At 40.6% G+C, this 21,603-nt stretch overlaps 1 protein-coding gene across 1 annotated transcript in view; it reads right to left on the reverse strand.

Annotated features, from left to right (window-relative positions):
- Nucleotides 1–15,789: 15,789 nt before the first annotated feature.
- AKAP13 (A-kinase anchoring protein 13) overlaps nt 15,790–21,603 on the reverse strand; it is a 204,811-nt gene continuing 198,997 nt past the window's right edge. The window contains exon 33 of the mRNA XM_036735444.1: nt 15,790–21,509. Coding sequence (XP_036591339.1) covers nt 21,460–21,509 — 50 coding nt within the window. The 3' untranslated portion in view covers nt 15,790–21,459. The remainder of the gene's footprint in view (nt 21,510–21,603) is intronic.

Consider the following 21,603-nt stretch of genomic DNA (forward strand, 5'->3'; position numbering starts at 1 on the left):
ACTCTCATTTCTCTTCCCAATTTTTCCTCTACTTTTCTAACTTGGTTTTCCAAATCCTTTTTGAGCTCTTCCATGGCCTGAGACCAGTACATGTTTTTCTTGGAGGCTTTTGATGTAGGCTCTTTGACTTTGTTGACTTCTTCTGGCTGTATATTTTGGTCTTCTTTGTCACCAAAGAAAGATTCCAAGTCTGAGTCTGAATCTGAGCCCATTTTTGCTGCCTGGCCACGTTCCCATCCAACTACATGACCCTTGAGTTTTTTGTCAGGGTATGACTGCTTGTAGAGTAGAGAGTACTTTGTCCCAAGACTGAAGGGCTGCGCTGTTGTTTTCAGAGTTGTTTCTACCCAGCAAGCTCTGCCACACCAGCACTCCTCCTCCCCCAAGAACTTCCAACCCAGACTGGACTCAGATCTAAGCTGGCTCTGCACTCCTGCTCAGATCTGCCACTTAATTCCTCCCACCAGGTGGGCCTGGGGCTGGAAGCAACTGCAGCTGTTGTTCTGTAGCTGCACCACCTCCGCTGCCCCGAGGCAGTGGCCGAACCACGAACTCCTTTCACTCTGTCCCAACAGCTTTTCCCACTAACTTTCTCTGTTGTCTTTGGTGTTTGTGGGTTGAGAAGTCTGGTAACTTCCCCAGCTCACTGATTCAGGGTGCTAGGGCCTGTTCCGTCCAGCTCCTGGTCTGGTTGGTCTGCATGGCCCATGCTGGGCTCTGCTTGGCTCCACTCCCAGTTCCATATGATAGACCTTACCCTCCGACCATCCAGGCTGTCCTGGGCTGGAGCCCTGCTTCCCTCTGCTCTTTTGTGGGTTCTACAGTTCTAGAATTTGTTCAGAGCCATTTTTTATAGGTGTTTGGAGGGATCTGAGTGGGAGCTCATGAAAGTCCCTGCTTTCCAGCTGCCATCTTGGCTCCACCCCCTGGAAGGGACCTAGTTTTCCTAATATTGAACCAGCCTTGTATTCCTGGAATAAATCCAACGTAGTTGTAGTGTATTATTCTAGCAATAAGTTGCTGCAATCTTTTTGCTAATATTTTATTTAAAATTTTTGCATCAATATTTATTAGGGAAACTGGTCTATAATTTTCTTTCTCTGTTTTGACTCTTCCTGGTTTGGGTATCAGTACCATATTTGTGTCATAAAAAAGAATTTGGTAGGATTCCTTCTTCACCTATTTTCCCAAATAGTCTATAAAGTATAGGAATTAATTGCTCTTTAAATGTTTGATAAAATTCACATGTAAAAACATCTGGCCCTGGAGATTTTTTCCTAGGGAGTTCATTGATGGCTTGCTCAATTTCTTTTTCTGAGATGGGGCTATTTAGGAATTTTACTTCCTCTTCTGTTAACCTGGGCAATTTATATTTTTTGTAGATATTCATCCTTACCCCTAAGGTTGTCAAATTTATGGGTATACAATTGGGCAAAATAATTCCTAATTATTGTTTTAATTAATTCTTCACTGGAGGTGAATTCCCCCTTTTCATTTTTAATACTGTTAATTTTTCTTTCTTTTTTTCATCAAATTGACCAAAGGTTCATCAATTTTAATTTTTTTTTCATAAAATCCTGTCTTGGTTTTATTTATTAATTCAATAGTTTTCTTGATTTCAATTTTATTAATTTCTCCTTTGATTTGCAGTATTTATAATTTGGTATTTAATTGGGGTTTTTCAATTTGTTCTTTTTTTAGCTTTTTCAGTTGTATTCCCAATTCATTGATCTGCTTTTTCTCTATTGCATTCATGTAAGCATTTAGAGATATAAAACTTCCCCTAAGAATAGCTTTTGCTATTTTGGTATGTTGTCTCATTATTGTCATTCTCTTGAATGAAGTTATTAATTGTTTCTATGATTTGTTCTTTGGCCCACTCATTCTTCAGAATTAGATTATTTAGTTTCCAATTAATTTTTAGCTTATTTTTCCATGGTTCATTATTACAAATAATTTTTATTGCATTGTGATCTGAAAAGGATGCTTTGACTACGTTTGCCTTTCTGCAGTGAATTGTGAGGTTTTTATGCCCTAGTACATGGTCAGTTTTTGAGTATGTGCCATGTACCACTGAGAAAAAAAAGTATATTCCTTTTTATCCCCATTCAGTTTTCTCCAGAGGTCTATCATATCTGCCTTTTCTAAAATTCTGTTCACCTCCTTAACTTCTTTCTTGCTTATTTTGAGGTTAAATTTATCAAGTTCAGAGAGGGGGAGGTTGAGGTCTCCCATTATTATAGTTTTGCTGTCTATTTCTTCCTGTAACTCCCTTAACCTCTCCTCTAAGAATTTGCATTTCATACCACTTGGTGCATATATGTTAAACAATGATATTGCATCATTGTTTATGGTGCCTTTTAGCAGGATGTAGTGTCCTTCCTTATCTCTTTTAATTAGATCTATCTTTGCTTTTGCTTTGTCTGAGATTAGGATTGCTACCCCTGCTTTTTTTACTTTAGCTGAAGCACAATATATTCTACTCCAGCCTTTTACCTTTACCCTGTGTGTATCCCCGTTTCAAATGTGTTTCTTGTAAATAGCATATTGTAGGATTATGGTTTTTAATCCATTCTGCTATCTGCTTCTGTTTTATGGGAGAGTTCAACCCATTCACATTCACAGTTATGATTACTATGTGTGTCTTTTTCTCCATCCTATTTCCCCCCTGTTTATGCTTTTATTTCTCCCTTTCCCCTTCAACTCCTCAACAAAGTTTTGCTTTTGACCACTGCCTTCCTCAGTTTACCCTCCCTCTTGATTCCCCTCCCTTATTTTGCTGTTTTCCACTTGCTACTTCTTCCCTCCCTTCTGACCACCCCCCTCCCTTTTTTTCCCCTCCTACTGCCTGTAGGACAAGTTAGATTTCTATACTTATGAAGGTATAGAGAGTAAAGCTCAAATACTGCTCTTCTCCCTCCCTTCTTTCCCTCTACTACAATGTTTTTGTGCCTCTTCATGTGATATCATTTACTGTTTTCTACTACCTCCTTACCTCTTTTCCCAGAACCATCCCTTTATCTCTCTTAATTATATTTTTTATCATAATATTGGTTATTTTTTTACTGATATTCACAGTCTATGAATATCCCTTTCAATTGTCATAATTAGTATACTGTTCTCAAGATTGACATATATATGTGTGTGTGTGTGTGTGTGTGTGTATAAAATGTATATAAAACAAAATAATCCTATATAAGGATGTAATTAATTAGCCTTACTGATTAACTAGGGGTTCCCCCCGCCCCCCATTTACCTTTTTATGTCTCTCTTGAGTTTTGTATTTGGAGATCAAATTTTCCATTGAGCTCTGGCCTTTTCATCAGGAAGGTCTGGAATTCCCTTATTTCATTGGATGTCCATCTCCTTGCCTAGAAAATTATGCTCAGTTTTTCTGGGTGGTTGATCCTTGGTTGTAGTCCAAGCTCCTTTGCCTTTCAGAATATCATATTCCAATTTCTCCTGTCTTTTAATGTAGAAGCTGAAAGATCCTGCATGATCCTGACTGTAGTCCCTTGATATTTGAATTTTTTCTTTCTAGCTGCTTGCAGGATTTTCTCCTTGACCTGGTAGTTGTGAAATTTAGCTACAATATTTCTTGGAGTTTTCAATTTGGGATCTTTTTCAGGGGGTGATCTATGGATTCTTTCGATGACAATTTTACCCTCTGGTTCCAGGACCTCTGGGCAATTTTCCTTAAGGATTTCATGGAAGATACTGTCCAGGCTCTTTTTTTCATCATAGCTTTCATGTAGACCAGTAATTCTTAGATTGTCTCTCCTTGATCTATTTTCCAGGTTGGTTGTTTTTCCAATCAGATATTTCACATTTTCTTCTATTTTTTCATTTTTTAGATTTTGTTTGACTGATTCTTGATGTCTCATAGAGTCATTAGCTTCTACTTGCCCAATTCTAATTTTTAATGTTTGGTTTCTTCCTTTATCTTCTCTATCTCCTTTTCCATTTGGTTGATTTTACTTTTCAATGAGACATTTTCTCCAATTATATTCTGATTTTCCTTAACCAATTCCCTGATTTTACCTTTTAAAGATTTATTTTCCTCATTGAATTTTTTTTTTTGCCATTTTTTCTTTTACCTCCCTCATTAGGTTTTTAAAGTCCTCCTTGAGTTCTTCCAGTAATGCTTTTAGGTCTGGAGACCAGTTCACTTTCCCTTTTGAGGTTTCAGATGTGGGTGTAGTATCCATGCTGTCCTCTTCTGAATTGGCATTTTGATCATCCCTGTCTCCATAATATGAATCTATCATCTTTGAAAGCTTCTTGCTATTCTTTTTTCATGGTGTTTTTTTTTTCCTTCCTGGCTCTGCTTCTGGGGCTCAGGGGGCTCTGTGTTGGGATCTAGCTCTATGTGCTATGGCCTCTGGTTTCATGAGGTGTGGGAAAGGGCTGATCTGGCTGCTGGGGGGTCTCCTCTTCCCCAGGACTGTTCTACAGAATGGGTGGTCTCAGCTCTTGTCTGTGCTGGTATCTGTCCCTTCCCCTGGCTGTGCAAAGCCAAGTCTGGGGTCCTGGCGTTGATGTTAGTTAGCTCCACCCCCTGAGGCTCAGTTACTCTCTTTGTTCTGCTGAGGTGGGGCCTGCTGGGACACTTCTCTTCCTGCACTAGTCTCCTTCTGCCACCACAGGAAGGGCCCTCTCCCCCACTTCTGTCACTACTGAAGCCCCATTTCTGGCTCCTCTGTTTCTCCTGAGGTTTTATTCTCTGGGTTTATTCAAGGGAGGGATATGAGCTGTTTTACCTGTGCATCCTGGCTACCAGGAGTCCAAGAAGGTAAGTTTCAAACCTTTAGACTGTGGGTTGGAGGCTCCAGGCTAGTTGCTCCTGTGGCTGCAGGTTCTGTGCTCTTACAGACTCCCAATCTGGGCCGAGAGGCCTGGGGCTTGATCGCGGCTGTAGCCGGTACTTCCACCCTGGGCGTGTTCCTGCTCCTGATGTGGCGTGTCGCTCACCCAGCACTCTCCCAGAGGTGCAGGCTGGCTGGATTTCTCTGCTGTTCCTGGTTGATTTGGTCTGGTGCCAATCCGCATGCCCGGCACTCCTACCCCTCTAAGTCTACTAGTGGCTTCTAACTCTCTCAAATATGCTCAGATTCGCTTTTTAGATGTATCTGACAGAATTTGTGAGAAACCTCCAGCAGTTCCTTCCTTTCACAGCACCACCTTGGCTCTGCCCCCTTCTTTCTTCTTTCTACTTTGAGAAGCCTCTGAGTTTAATTTTCAGTGAAATTGCTGTCGCACACATCTGTAAAATGGGGGTGATAACAGTACCTACTTCCCAGGGTTGTTTTGAATTTCAAGGGAGATAATATTTGTAAAATGCTTTGCAAATCTTAAAATGCTATATAAATGGTAACCACCAGTATTACTGATAATCAGGGTTCGATAAACTCTACCTCTACTGTAACTTTTCTGGTACTTTCCCTCTTGTCCTACACTCTTCTTTGCTGACTTTGGACGACTGTGGAGGATGCAGATTTTTTTCTTCTATCCTACCTTATTCTCTAAAAACTGCAGTGTGTAGTATTTGGAGTCAGAAGAGCTGGGTTTGAATTCTGACTGCTATTTACTCCCTATGTGACCTTGGGCAAGTCACATCATGTTTTTGTGTCTCAGTTTTCTCATCTGCAAAATGGGGGGGGGGGGGTGGAGCAGGAGAGAAGGCTCAACTACATTGTCTCTAAGGTCACTTTCAGCTCCTAATCTATGACCTAAGAGGATACAAACCTTCTGGCAGTCTTTTTTTTTTTTTTTAAAAAGGATTTACTTCTAATGGGACAGGGAAACACACAGTGTTAAAATAACAAAAGGAAAGGTGACAAGAAGTATTAATTGTTTTCATTATTAGTAGTAGTAGTAGTTATTCCTGGACTTACAGATAATCATACCAGGAACTAGGCCTTAATCCTTTTCAGTATTCCTTCTTTTAATTTAATTCCTTCTGTATCTTGCCTTCTAATTCTCTGGGCCTGGTCCCCTCCTCCTGGTCTGACAAAGTTACTAGCTGTTTAGCCTTTCTTGAAGGAAATGAAAACAATCCTGCTGGCCTTCTGGCTAACTCCTAAATCACACAGTAGGAAAATGCCGCAATAATCTGGCCCAGGAGTGGGGAGCCTGAATCCAAACTGGATTCAAAGAACCACACTTGAGGACCTAGAGGGCCACATGTAGCCTCTAGGCCACAGGTTCCCCACCCCTGATCCAGCCTTTGGTTCCAGACATGGGAGCCCAGCCGGCAACAGTCCCCAATCCAGTAATTCCCCAACAAAAACTTTCCCTTCCCATCCAAGTTTTCCTCTGGGCTTCAGGCTTACAAAGCATTTATTTACAACTGCTTCTTTTAACTAATGGTTCTCACTGATTTCGGTCTCCTCAAAGCCCTAAACTTGTCTGGAACTGCAAAGACCCTTCCTAATCTGTACTCCAAGGCTTCGGGCCTTCTTGCACTAATTTTGCCATCATTTTCTTCTAATGTCTTGCATGATTTTACATTTATAATTGATATCACATTGCTTTTCTTCTCAATGGAGGGGGGAGGGATGGATAAGAGGGAGGGAGAGAATTTAGAACTGAAAGAATTTTAAATGAATATTAAAAATAGACGTATAATAAATGATAGTTTCCTTCTATCTTCCTGTAGTGATGACTCTGTTCCCTATAAATTGTCTCTTCTTGACATCTTGTCACTCTTGATGACTGGGTTTGTTTGAAGTGATGCTAGCTAACTGCTGCATTTCTGCTCTGACCCTTTGTGGGGAAGCCAACTCCCCACCTACTCCTTTAAACTTTAAAATTATTAAACAATTAATTAAATAATTAAACTTTAAAATTATTGATGCCTTCTAACATAGCCTAATATTCCCCTATACCTTTTCCCTCCCATATAACAAAAAACATTTTTTTAAAGAAAAAGAGGAATGAGAAATTAGTAAAACCAATCAATACATTTGAAAAAGTGAAAAATACTGTATATGTAATGCTTCCCCAACGTCGGCCTCCTGTTTCTGAAAAGAAGAGCTCCAGCCTTTCTACCCTACTGCTGCCCCTCTTCCTTAGTCTATCTTTCCACGATGTTCATTTGCAACTCACACCAGAATAACCTCTTTTGGGCATCAAAACTAGAGGCTCCTGGTGGACTTTCTAAGTAATCCCTCTTCCTGGAACTCCCTTGGTTCCCGACTGAGCCACACTGAGTACCATTACACCCATCATAGCTTTCTCTAGCTAGGGGTTTATTCCGTTCCCTTCCTTTTTACTCAGGTAGATGAGATAATACTTGTCTCCAATTACCTCCCTAGGGAATAGGTTTACTAGAACTACCCTCCAATATAGGTTTATTAGAAAAACAGAGTAATACAATTTCTCTTCCTAGTAAAGACAGAGTCTAGAAACTAAATCCCTTTTTTCCTAGTTCCTTACAAATTGCCCTATCCACTGAATAGAGTATATTTTCCATTCCTTTCTCTTTATCCCTCTCTCTGGCGAAATTGTGGCTATAGAGTAGGAAAGCAAAGAAGCTAGTAAATCAAACGGGAAAAAGCACGCCAAAGGCTCTAAATTAATCTAGGAAAGATCCATCAGCCCTGGGATCAGAGCTATAATATTGTACCTGGGGCAAAGGTGAGAAGTGGGCCCTCAGTTAGAAGGAGAAAACAGAGTGAGGAAGGCAGGCTCACCTTAGGGCCAAGAGCCCTTTGCTTTCTGCTTTAGCTATTTACCCTTGTAAAAAGGTACTCTGCTCTGCTGTTTTTACTGTCCTGAAGGGTTACTAGGGCTGTCAACATAGTCTAAAATCATAGCCCTCTCAATTGAGCATCTTGGAGGAAAGCCACAATGCTTCTACCCTGTAGGCCTCTGCTTGAGGTCACTGCAGTTCACTACTGCCTTTGGAGAGCAGTTTGAAAGTTAACTGGTCAAATTCCCACACCACCAGACCATTCTAGGCAATGGGACATCATTATCATTGTCTGTCCCTTAAACATTTCTCTTTTTCTCAAATTACAGACTTTGGCAACTTTTATTGTTTTTTTTCAAATAAAAATGCCATTTCTACTACTGGAAATGGGGTTGTGAGAGGAAGGGAACACCCCTCATTTTGTAAATGACACAATAATACATGACAGCTAGGTGTCAAAATGGATAGAGTGCTCACCCTGGAGTCAGGAAGACTCATCTTCCTGAGTTTAAATCTGGTCCCAGATACTTACTGGCAATGTGATCCTGGGCAAGTCACTTAACCCTGTTTACCACAGTTTCCTCATCTTTAAAATGAGCTGGAGAAGGAAATGGCAAACCACTCCAGAATCTTTGCCAAGAAAACCCCAAATGGAGTCACGAAGTGTCATATTCAACTAAACACCAAAATTAGTAAAACATGCAAGAAAGCCTTAAGCCCAGAAAACCAGATAGAGAAGGGATCTTATCATTCTGTCAGCAAGGACAGGCCTCAGTCCTTGAGATTCATTGATAAGAGAAGCAGCTGGAGTTCATGGGTAGGGGACTCACTTGTAAGGTCAGTGTAAAACTGGAAACTTTTGGGGTTGGAAGGCAGAATATAGAAGGGGATGTCTGCTGCAGGCCTGGCTTCTGCCATTTGGGACTAAAAGATGAAGAATCTGACTCAAGATGGTTTGGGTGAAGAGCAGTCTTCCAAAATCAAATCTACTTTGGCCAGAGATAAATGTTTTGCATTCCTTTATATCTTATACATTAGGCTGGGCGAGTTTCAATGGAAGCTATAAGGAAAGAGAAATTGAAAAGAGCAAGGAGAGTAAGAAATAGTAAGACAGACAGCTATCCAGAGAGCCCAAATGAGACAGTGAGTCGCACTTGCTAGTCAACATAAGGATAGCCAATCGGAGAAGGAAATGCTTAGGAGTACTCCCTTTACTCTTTCTGCTAATCTCACTCTTCCCCCTATTGGCACCAGTGTCCCCCAAGAGATTTCTGGTCATTTCAGTTGGAAAGGTGCTTATTCCCAAGGCCTGGTCCTGAGAAGCACCTGCTTCAAGGTATACAGCTGGGATGGAAAGCATCATGATGGGAGGGACCATCCTTTGCATTCAAGACTTTCTGTCCCACTAGTGATGGGGAGAAAGGTACGTTAGCATCCAGAGGATAGAGGCTCAGGGAGGTTACCCTAGCACCCTAAAAATTCCCAAGTGAGATTTAGGCATCATCAGATGTCAAAGTCAACCAGTAATCATTTATTAAGGGCTTACTATGTGCCAGGCACAAGAAAGGTAGAAACAAAACAACAGTACCTGTCTCCAAGAAGCTCACACACTAATTGGGCAAGACAAAATGTGAATGAAAAGGTACATTCACAATACACAGTACAAGGGAGATAACCTTAAAAGGGAAGGCTCACATGTTTGGGGGTTTGGGAAGGCATCATTTCAGTCTTGTAAGAAATTAGAGAATTCAGGGAGTGGGAGGTTAGGAGGGAAAGCATTCCAAGCATAGGGGTCAACCACTGCCAGGCAAAGAGACAGGAGATGAAGTGTCCTGTTCAAGCAGTAGCAAATATGCCTGGAATTCTACCAACAGTATTATTACTGGACCAACCTGGAGCACGTAGCAGAAAGTGAAGAGTAAGAAGATTGTCAAAGTAGTAAATGACCAGTTGTGAAGATCCTTAAATACCAAAGGACTTTATATTTGATTCTAGAGGCAACAGGGAGTTTATTGAATAGGAGATGACATGATCCAACCTGTTTTAGGTTAGTACCTTTGGCAGCTGTGTGAGGGTGGGATGGAGAGACCTGAGGCAGGGAGACCAATTGGAAGGCTGTTTGCACTAGTCCAGGAAAGAGGTGATGAAGGCCTGAACTAGGGAGGTGGCCATCTTCTAGAGATGTATAGGGGATGCTTTCAGAGAAGACTGGGAAGATTCCTGTGAACTGATGCAAAGTGAAGTGAGCAGAACTAGAACGATTTATACATTAGTTAAAGACAAATGACTCTTCAAGACTTAAGAACTCTAGTCAATGCGACGACCAATCACTCTTTCAAAGGACCCATGATGAACCACGCTAGCCACTTTGTGTGAGAGAAATGGAATGAGAGTACATGTTGGAACGTATCTTTTGGACATGGCCAATGCAGAAATCTGTTTTGACTATGTAAATATATTAAAGGATTATTGCTGTTGCTTGTTGTTTTTTCAATGGCGGGGGTGGGGAAGAAAATGGGAGAGAAAATAGATTTCTGTTCATTGAAAAAAACTTAATGAAAAAAATAGATGTACATGAGAGATGTGGAATTGGAAGTGACAAAGTCATTTCACCGGGCTTGAGCGGGCCCCATTGGTCAGTGGATTTAGAATCTATGTTTATGCTTCATTATCTTTTCCATTCAATTCAATAAGCATTTATTAATCGGTAAGCATTTGTTAAGCACAAATACAAATAGAACAATCTCTTCTTTCAAGCAGCTTATATTTTAATGAAGAAGACAAGTATAGGAGCATTTATTAAATACCAGGGGCTGTGGGTAATGAAAGTGAAGCAATCCTTGCTTTCGAGGAATTTAGGTTCTTCTGGGCAGAAGCTTGTATAAAGGTGTCAAGGCAAAATATAAACAAGGTAGTTTTTTTTGGGGGGGGGGAAGTTGGAACACTAAAGATTATGGGTATCTAGAAAAGCCTAATGTAGATAAGCGTTAAGCCACGAAAGGAGCTAGGGATTCCAAGAGGCCAACAGTGAGGAAGAAGAATACGGAGATCAGCCCATGCATAGGTGTGGAGGGAGGAGACTGAACACCATGTGTGAGCAAGAGCAAGTTGTCTAGTTTAGCTGGAACAAAGGATAAGGTAAAATCAGGCCAGAAAGGTAGGCTAGAGCCAGATTGTGAGTTCCTTTTAAATGACAAATCTAGGAGCTTGTATTTTATCTTAAGAGCAACAGAGCCACAGAAGCTTCCCAAAAATGGGACTAACCATACCTGTGCAATAGGAATCCTATCAGTACAGGGTGTTTGTAAAGTCTGGACACTTTGGAATTCTGGAAGTCTGGACATTGGAATATTAACAAAAAGCATCTTCCATATGATTTCCATTATTTGTGATGCAAAGGTTGATGAGCTTTGCAAGATTCACATGAACTCGATGCAATAATTCGATAACTCCACTTTGCCGTCAATTTTAGCACATTCACTCTTGGAATATGAATATGAAATCATATGATGTTATTTGAAGTGGAAGATGTTATTTGTTAATATTCCAATTAAATAAAATGTTGTTGAAAATTTCAATCATTTCATTTCCTGAAAATATGCATTTTTGCCTATGTGTCCAGATTTTAGGACACTATATTGCAGTGTGAGAAATGGTGGAAGCAGTTTTGTTTCCACAGAGTTGAAAGTATCTCCCCCTTTCCCCGGTTTTAGAGCACAGACCAGGCTTCTGATTGGGTTAAAGAGGCTTGTACGCATGCTTAAGGAGCTGTTTGATGGAGGCATGATGCAGGCAGTTCAGGGGGTTGCATCTGGCCTATGAAGAGCCAGGCAGGAGATTCCAGTTGGGAGCCAATAAAAGGACTGGCATGACTGGCATTTGTCTGAGTCCCTTGTACTTTCTCCTGTATTCTGTTCAGGGGACGTACCCATTTATTCAAGAGGAATAAATGTAAGATATAATTAAAACCTTCTTGGTCTTCCGAGTATTGCTTATTCCTAGACAATGTGAGTATGTTTCTAACAGTAGGAATCTCAATTTGGCAGCTGTGCGGAGAATGAATTGGAGAAGTGGGGAAGACTGTATAGACAGGGAGATCAGTTAGGAGGCTATTGCAATGATAGTTCAGGTGAAAGGTGATGGAGACTTGCACTGTGTACTAAGGTGGTGGCTAGAAGATGTTGTGAAGGTAGAATAGAACAAGGCTTGCCAACCAATTGGAAGTAGGGCATGAGACAGACTAAAGAGAAGATGTTATGTATAACCTATATTGAATTGCTTGCCTTCTCAAGGAGGGTGCAACTGGAAATATACAGGCAATGGGGTATAGAAATCTACCCCATATAGATGTTACTTCCAAGGTTGGCCAACCTGGATGACTGGAAGGGTGGTGGTGCCTGACAGAAATAGAGAAATTAGGAAAAGTGGCAGGTTTCAACAGAAAGAGAATGAGTTCCGTTTTGCATATCTTGGTTCCCTCTGGGGAAGACCAACCCCAAGGCATCTGTAGCCCGTTTTCTTCTAAGGAAAAGTTACTGACTCTTATTTCACTCTCCCCAAGATCTTCCGTGCAATACGGGAACCCGTGCAGGATAGTTTTGTGAGGCCCCATATTGCCTAAGGTATCTGACTGTATTTCAGTCCTGGTGGAGATGATCATTTTTCAGATTATCATTTAGAAAGAAGTATAGGGGACCCTGTCGCCAGGTTTGGAGCCTAGAGGCCAATCTCTATCAGTAGAGAGTCACAGGATTCCAAAGAACTAATATTATCCAAGCATCCAAAGTGTACTGAAATATTTTAAAAAGCTTAGCTGGAGAGATAAGCAACTGCCCCAGGAAAAATTGGGGCGGGGGGGGGGGGGGGGGGGGGGGGAGATGTAAAAGAAGTTAAAAGGCAGACCTGGAATTAAACTAATACCTCAGGAAGAACAATTTTAGGATGATGAGGCACGTAGACCTTCAGCTGATTCTCCCAAGGGGCTCTCAGGTCCCTAACCTACGACAAATTCAGATAATATTTCCTTGGAAAGATATCTCACCAGGCGCCAGGAGGAGGAGCAACAGCCCAAATTCTAGCCAGCTTCTATTTATAGCTGTGTTGAGCAAGGAATTACCATATGAAAGGAGGAGAGAGGCCAGCACTTGGGCCTGGGAGAAAGAGGCCAAGCCTGTAACTTAGACACAAAGCAACAGCAGCAGCTGGAGATTGGAGAATGAAGCCAGGCAGTGGGAGACCAAACTGGGGCAGAGGGTATCAGAGCAAAAGGGATTAGCCAGGTCACCTGTGAATGGTGCCATGCTCCTTCCTCCCAAGGCCATTTTCTTATTACCCAATGCAGATGACAACTGCCCCAGATGAATCCTCTTGTTCCTAAATGTAAGGGATTATACAGATGTGTTTTTATTTCACAGGGTTGTCCAGTAGATATAGTAGTTAAACCACTGGTTTCCAGGAAGCCTGGTCTCCCCAGATGCTAAAGCCTTTTCCTCTAAGTCAGGCGTTCTTCACCTGGGATCCACAGATCCCTTGTGGATAGATTTCAGGGGGGTATTTGTAAACTCGGATGGGAGAACAAAATTACAACTTTATTTCATCAACTTCTAACTGAAATTTAGAATTTCCTTCAATTATTTAAAAGATATTATTCTGCAAAGAGGCCGAATCAGGAGTCTGGAGACTAGAACTATGTTCCCAGTACTGCCACTTAATCATATGACCTTATACAAGTCATTTGATTACTTAACCTTTCTGGGGGGCTTGGAGATTATTTTCAAGGTCCTTTCTAGCTCTGAAATATGATTCTGGGTACTTGCACATGAATGTCATATTTAAACACTGAGAACAAGGAAACTAGCAGATTAGAATGAGAAACCAGTGCCATGTGGACAAGAGAAACAATGTGATGTTTTATACCTCAGTAGGTTTTCCAGCAGATATTTGGGATCCTGTGGAGTCACAAGAAAACAAGATTTTCTTTCCCCCAGAAAAATAGTTTTGAATAATGCTGATAGGAAAACAAAATCTTATCAGGGGGTAGAAGAGTGTTAAAAAGGCCTGACTTTGAGACTTTTAAAAATGTGTTATTATTTCATATTCAAATGCATAATATTTTATTCAGATATTAAAAACATATTTGTGATTTTGATTGAGGAGCTCCCTCTCACAATACCAAAGGCAACTCATCTACACCTGTCCCTTCTTTGGTCCTCTTGTCCATCCCTGACTTCCTAGAAGTTTGTCACAGAGAGTTTGCTGGATATTACCCGTGGAACACTGGCTATCGACCTGTCAGTTCTCATTCTTGAAATGTGACAAAGCCCATCTTCTCTAAAATAAAAATGTTAGGTCTGATAAAAAGATTGGTCAAAGGTTTAAAAAAAAATAACTGACTGGAATGTCTATTAACTGTGAGCATGACTGTAATACTTTGGGACCCTGCAGCCAGGATGTGCATTTCTGGCTTCAGAAATCTGCCAACAATCAATCCCCTTTGTAAGCCTGTGCTCGGTGGGCAGGAATCTATTTTTTGCTCTCTCTCTCAATTCTATAGATGGTCCAAATTTTACTGAATGGAAGCATGCTAGCAAAGGTCCTCTATACTGAAAGGCTTAAGAAAGAAGCCATCATTCATCTCCTCTCTCATTCATCTCCTAGCACAGGGGTTCTTAACCTAGGATCTGTGAACTTCACTGATCTCCTTGGTAATCCTAAGTATTTCATTTTATGCATTTAAAAATATTACTTGAAGAAGGTTTCACTATACCGTAAGAGAAGTTCAACGACACAAAATAGGTTAAGGAGCCCTGTCCCTGATGGGTTTTGTGGGAACTTGCCATTCCTTAGGACATACCTCCACACCTCCAAAATACCGCATGCAGCCTGCAGTGCGATTTTATGCAACCCACCTATGGGTTTTAATTTTCATGAGCAAAAAAATAAAATAATAATTTGCACGGAATGTGTATTAGATTTTTTAATTCCATCACTAATAAATAATCTTGTCGATGTTAATTTTCTTTGGTGTCACACGGAATTTTCAATTGATCTGTGGGATGCCTTCTGTCTGTAAGATGCAGACTAGTCAGTATGCACCTCCTTTATACTGTTGTGTTGCTGCTTTGTTGTTTTATGTTTGCTTTCGTGCTTCGCCTGCCATATTGATGATGCGCATTCCCCCACTTTCTATTAGTGCACTGTATTTTTATTCTGGGTGCAGCCCTGTTTCAACAATTCGGCTAGCAGCTGCTGTGCAGGTCTAAAACCGACAACAACCAGCTCACAGAATGCTGCAAGCCCAGGTTCTTTTGATCTACTTTGCTAAGGAAAGCAACGCTAAGGGGTTAACAATCTTACTTTAGTCCAGCATACAAATATCATTCACTTAGTTCAGGGGAAAAATCCAGCACCCTGAACTTCAGAGCAAATACAAACAAATTACAAACATCAACAGACAGACCTTGTCTGATTCAAATCTCAATGCATAGTTACCAGAGTTTAACAAAGTCCGAACATACGGGTTTACAAGCTGGAGGGCTCTTAACTACAGCTGCCCGGAATCTCCACATCAGCACACTGCCAAGGGTGAGAGCCATAAGCAAATAGCTCTGTCTTACCTTTTTATGCACTCTTTAGCCATCATCAAATGTCATCTGAGCAACCAGAACTTAAGCTCTTACCATTGGCTCTGGAGTTAGCAACTCCCCTTAGGACCCACATGACCTAAAATCATCACAAAAATGCGATGTAAACCCATGTGGTCTAAAAGTCTCTGTCACAAACATGTCACTCAAACCCATGCAAACTAGGCTTTCCCTTGAGGCAAGGTGGTCACCAAGGACTCCTAATTTAATCAAGGAAACAAAGGCCAAACTCTTCAAAGGCACTTGATTGATAAGTGCTAAGAGCCGATCTTGATTCCCAATACAAGCCCTCAAATAATTATTTTATTTTAATGTGGCCCTAAGATAACCTAAGGTTGGACAGCCCCTGCCTTAGGAGATCCTAGGGTTTCAAACTGCAAGAGACCTCCTCTTCTCTCTTCCCACACCTATCCCTCTCTCCTCAATAAGCAAGAATAATTCACCAGCAACAAGCAGACTCAAAAGAAAATTTTTATTTATTTATTTCTGAGGTGGGGGAGGGAGAACTTTACAAGAGTTTTTAAGCTGATAACTAGAAAGGAAGATAAATAAAAGCTTGTTACAAAGTCAGTGTACTTCAGCAAACCCCCAGAAGACACACTGAAAAAAAAAACCCCCAAAACTTTACATTTTTTACTGCTTTACTTTACAATAATTACAAATTAACATACAGCGAGTGGGTTTTAACCCGACTTTTTTTTTTAATAGAATCTAGCAAGGTAAATGCTTATATAAGCATTACAAAAAATAAACTGAAAGCAGAGGTATGAGGTGTATTACAGCTACCCTCTTGAACATTCGGTGGCATATGCTAGTGCACTCCATATCAGTAAAAGAAAACATAGGAAACCACAAGGCTAAACTTTAACCACAGACAAACTGAACTGGACATAGCCCTTTGTCAGTGCTTTATAACCACCATTACATAGTTGAAAAAAAGGCAGAGAATAGTAATAGTCACTACCACATAGCATCTTGGTATGGTATACCCACCTATTACCACATAGTGCCCACCTATTACAAAAAGATTAAAATTGGGCCCAAGATCTAGGAATGAAAGAATTTTAACAAGATTTTAAGGTATAAATTGATGTAGGGGTGGGCCTTTTTTTGAAGATGAAGATGATGAAAAATGCATTTTATGGGCTGGTTTTCAGTATTCAATTTTCTATAGAAGGCTTCTAATTTTTCCACAGCTGGAGAGGTTATAAGCCAGTTCAGTTTGCCTGTCCTTAGACTCAGCTACATTGATGGGGAAAAGAAGGAATCATGGCCTGTTCTTCTAGCAAGTGAAATAAGATCAGCACTTGGAAAAGTGCCTTTTTTTTTTTTAAATTTAAAGGCGGCATATTTTTTTTTTATTTTATAAACCTGGCCAGCAGGTGGCAGATTCCAGAGCTCTGGTTAACTAGGAATGTTATGCTACATTAAAAAACAAAAACAAAACCCTGAAACAAACACCTTACGATCCTTTCCACATAATGAACATAAATCAGAACAAATGTGCAGCCTTTGAAATAACTCGTTGAGAAACGGTGTATTTGATCAAATTCTACAACAGATTCCAAAATGGCCCTGCTAATTAAAGAAACCTCATACCTCCCTCACTTACTGTCACCCAACATTTTCCTTTATGTTAAAACTGTAATCTGAATGACTATTTCTGTGTTTACAGATTTCAAGGACTCTTAAGATTTAGGAGGTCAGACCATACAGATTGCAAACTGTTTCACTGGCACAGTGTATGGAATTTTGCCTTGGTGAAAATCTTTTTTTTTGGAAGGTGGCTTCTTGCTACATAGGAATGTAGAAAGGTTATTGAAGCTCACTAGAGAATAAAATAGAATTCTTTTAGTCTCTCCTTCCTCCAACCATTTGGTCCCTTCCCTGTTATCTTTCCACAACGTGCTCTGCAGTATTAATAATGGTTAGGTCTTGACTTGCCGCCTTCATCTACTAGGAAATGCAAAGTGTTTGGGGGATTAAAGATAACTTTTTAGGGGGCTTAAGTGCCCCCTTCTCAATCTAACTGCCTCTCCTTTTATTCACTTGTTTCATAGTATTTTTGCTCTAACACACATTAAGAATCCTTGGGAGGCAAGAGAAAGAATCTGAGGGGCCATAATCTAAAAGAAGATAAGATACAAAGTACTTCTACAGGTAATATAATCCCTGGAGCAAAGAATGTGCTCCTAGATCATCAGTCTTAACTCGTTTGATGGAGCACAGATTTAATTTTAATAACAAACAAAAACTACCTGGCCTTTATACCCTTCTTTAATACTATACTGAACTCCTGAAAAGGATCATGGATTGGGAGTGGGGTGTGGGGGTGGTGGGCAGGGAAGAAAGGACAGTTATCAAAGGGATAACTTGTCAGTGGTATTACCCCGAGACATGAAAGACAAAAAGTATGTAAGTTTACCTCTTCTTTCCTTTGGACTCAAACAGTGAATGGTTTTTTGAGACTGATTCTGTCCCCACAAGCTCACATAGGGGGCAGAGAGGGGTAAAAGTGTTGGCAAAAGTTGAATTGTCTGCAGCATTTCTGGCTTTGGCAGTTTCTAACCTTAATTTCAAAGAAAAAAATGATTATAAATCTGATTGTCTCATGATCAAGCTACTGACAAGAGATTTTAAAGTGCATATGGCATTATAAACTGTGATAAAAATTACCGAGATGATAATTTAATGTTTAACTGAAGGTAAAACCTGATTCCATGAAATCCACTTGATTCTGGAAAACTAGGCACTATTATCTGTAAGGTTACTATCCCAAATACTCTGACAATCTGATAACCAATCCCCCTTCGGCATCTTTGCTTTCTCCTAGTAGGGAAGTATTTCATCCTTTACCAGGGGCAAGGAAAACTGTAGAACCTCAAAACCAAGTCACCATAAAAACTAACCCTTGTCACAGCATAGGAAGCCAGATGGGGGTCAGTCCAACTTCCTTCCATTGTTTTTAACAACCAGGATCTGATCTCAAGGTCAATTTAACACCAAGTAAAAAAGAACATAAGCAGCAAATTCATTCTCTAAGCTCAGAGTGAAACCACTGAGAGTTCCATTTCAAAGGGCCTAAGAGATGACCAAGGCGCACAGAAGTGGATGCTCTGGGTAAGTGGACTTCCCTTAACACAGCAATTGGAATCATGTATGAAATTGGGTAACTCTGGGTAAAGTGCCGGGAGACTACATACCTGCGTCCTGGTTCTAAACCTATCTAACAAGAACCAAAATCAGTGGTTTTAAGTTTAAAAAAAAAAAAAGGCCCCATTGCCTAAATAAAAGAAATAAAATATTACAACTAGATGGGGACTTTCAAATCAAACTAGATCCAATTGTGCAGCAATGTATAATTTAAAAGCATTTCTGTTTAGAACAGTCCATTCGAGAAATTTGATCAGTACTAACACTTTTTTCGTTTTAAACCCAGATCTGCCTTGAGGAGTATGTGGGTGGGGGTGGGGGTATACGGACAGCTTACTATACATACACACCTTGATACAGAGGAGCTATAGAAATGTCAATTTCATTCAATATTGCACATACTGTAGTTGTATTTACATTGGGGCTGAAGCCGCCCAGTGGAGAACTGAGTTCTTTCTACTCTTCTGTCCTTCTCAGACCACACTATCCTATTTATGGGAGATCAAGATACTACGGGGCTAGGTAAACTGTTGGACTCATTTAGCTAGCAGGAAAAAAAAAAGAGACAAGTTCTGTAATAGTGGATTTGATAAGGGTTACTTTGTTGGGGCTCAAAAATCTCCCCTTAACAAATATTCTGTAACCTAAGGGTGCAAGGGGAATGAAGTACTTTGCTTTTTGGATTTTTTTTGGTGAATTCTTGTTGAAGAGATCACAGAACAGATTTGCTTTTATATCCCTGGGTCAGAAGGGCAGGAAAGCACAAGAAGTCAGAGTGAATAAACAGAGTTAAGAGGTGGCAAGTTTCTCGAATTCTTAACCCAAGAAACAAGATAGTCCTTTTTCTCTTCGTTTAGAAATGGAGAAGGGAGAGATGGGAAGGAAGAAGGAAAGGAGTACAAGTCTTCCCTTTTCCCTCTTCATTTTCATCTTCAGTTACTTGGCCTTAAAGGCAGCCCCAGGTGAAAGATTTACTCATTTTAAGTAGCACGCTGAGGAGTGAGAAGTGGTATCATCTCACTTTCTGCAATAGTGAGACAGAGTTCTAACCATTGGGATATTATGTATATCCTTAAAAAAAATAAAATAAATAAAACTAAACTAAAATTTTTTTAAACCAGACCTCTTTCAAAAAAACAGAAAGATAAATATCTCCAATCTGCAAGGCCAGCTTGCATTTCATTAACAAGCACCAAATAATAGTTTTGTTTAAAAAAGAAAAGAAAAAAAAAAGTACTTTCAAAGCCCCCATGCTCCTGAGGGAAAATGGGTGACAAGGACCTCACTTGAAGAACAGAATTATCTTGCAGGCCTCCTACATGACGGGACCACATACTTCGTGTGGAGCCTTCAAAGGCTACTGCTGTGGCTGATTTGGAGGGGAAAAAAAAAAGAAAAAAAAACATAGCCAATGAGCTGTCCTCAACAGAACAGCTAGTGGGAAAGCTTCAAGCAAATACAAATCAAAACACAGTGGAAAAAAAGCAGCAGGTATGATTATTTACTCCAAAGTAATAAGGAGACAACAGCCATTCATTTGTCCTCTACCTTCTTTTCCTCCTTTCTTTTTCATTCTTAACAATTTAAAATGTGCTGGAATCTCCTGAAGAACCCTGTGAAACATTGAGCTCAGAAACCACGTATTTTTTTTCTTTTTCTGTCAGCCCCTTTCTTATCTTTATTCATGAAATGCCAATACATGGGCTCACAAATGCCAATGTGTCTGTCTTTAGTTGCGAGGCCCAGAGCCCTCTGGTAGCCAGCTGATACTCATGGCGTGGGGCTGGGAGAGGAATACATACAGCTGGAACAAAGTACAGGTGGTGCCTGTCTTTGATGCTACTACACTTCATTGCAAAAGTCAGGCTTAGAGAGCAAGTGAGTGGCTGCTGATTTTGAATGCTGACAAGACAGTCATTATACTCTTTTGGAGCAAAAGACTGTCATCCGGTCCAGTTATACTTATTAGGATCGGAAACATTAGCTGCTTCGCTTGGAAGGTTCTCAGAAATAGTTTCAGGAGCTGTCAACCAGATTTGAATAATCAGTGACAAATAAACAAATGTCTTCTTGCTCAGAAAATTAAAGCTGACACAGGATGTGTTCCCTTGGTAGGTGAGAACTCTATGTGCCATCTGTGCAGACAAATGCTTTGGAAAGCCAACTGATGAGTTTTCATTTTTCTAAACCTCTCTGGAATATAAGGATGGAGGTGAATACCATCCTTTGGGGATCCCAGCAAACCGTTCATATCCAGGTGCTGCACAATACACCCCCCTTCAAATACAAGGCTCTTCCCCCTCTCTTTTCATACCATAGTCAGACCTCCCTCCTAAAATGAAGAAATGCATGCAAAACAGGAAGGATGCGCACAAGGAATGGGGAGAAAGGGCAAGCAAAGGGTGAGATATTTAATATCTACATGCTACCTGATAATCATCAGGTATCTTTCCCTTTGGGCTGAGCTAAGCTAACCCAACTTCTCTCTACATGGTATGCACAACTCACAGGTATATGTATATACACATGAAATCTATACATGTGTTCATACATACAGGACACACTGCAAGGACCAAATGGCATGCTCTGTTTGTCAGCTGTCTTCCCCAGACAAAATAAATTTAGAGGCATGTATGCTTCCATACTTCTAACATCCTCCTGACCTCCCAGGGTGCTGGTGATAGCTGTTTACACCCTGGGCAGAGTATGCCCACCCCCACCACCCTCAAGTCCTTGGTATTCACAAGTCACGGCCAAAGCAGACTGGGTCCCCTCCCTGCCCCCAAACTCAATTTATTTCCATCAGATCCAGGATCCAGGAGAGCACTGTCATGTGTTTCTTAACAACAAAGAGAAGGAAAGTTCCCATCGTGTAAAGCCCATGTGCTAGCAGTGGAGAAGGCAGAGCTGGTGATGATGGTGTGTCAGATTCCAATAGTTTCTATCTTGGTAGAATAAAAAATTCAACCATCAGCAGAAGATTTCTTCACCCTCTGCTGGCGTTTCAGGTGAATGGCCATCTGGAAAAAGGGCACCCAAAAAAGGAAAATTAATTGAAACGGAAAAGGAGGAAAAAAATCTGAAAATTTGCCTCTATTCACCACTACTACACTA

This window comes from Trichosurus vulpecula, chromosome 8 (genome assembly GCF_011100635.1).
Source record: "Trichosurus vulpecula isolate mTriVul1 chromosome 8, mTriVul1.pri, whole genome shotgun sequence".
In the NCBI taxonomy this organism is placed as follows: Eukaryota; Metazoa; Chordata; class Mammalia; order Diprotodontia; family Phalangeridae; genus Trichosurus; species Trichosurus vulpecula.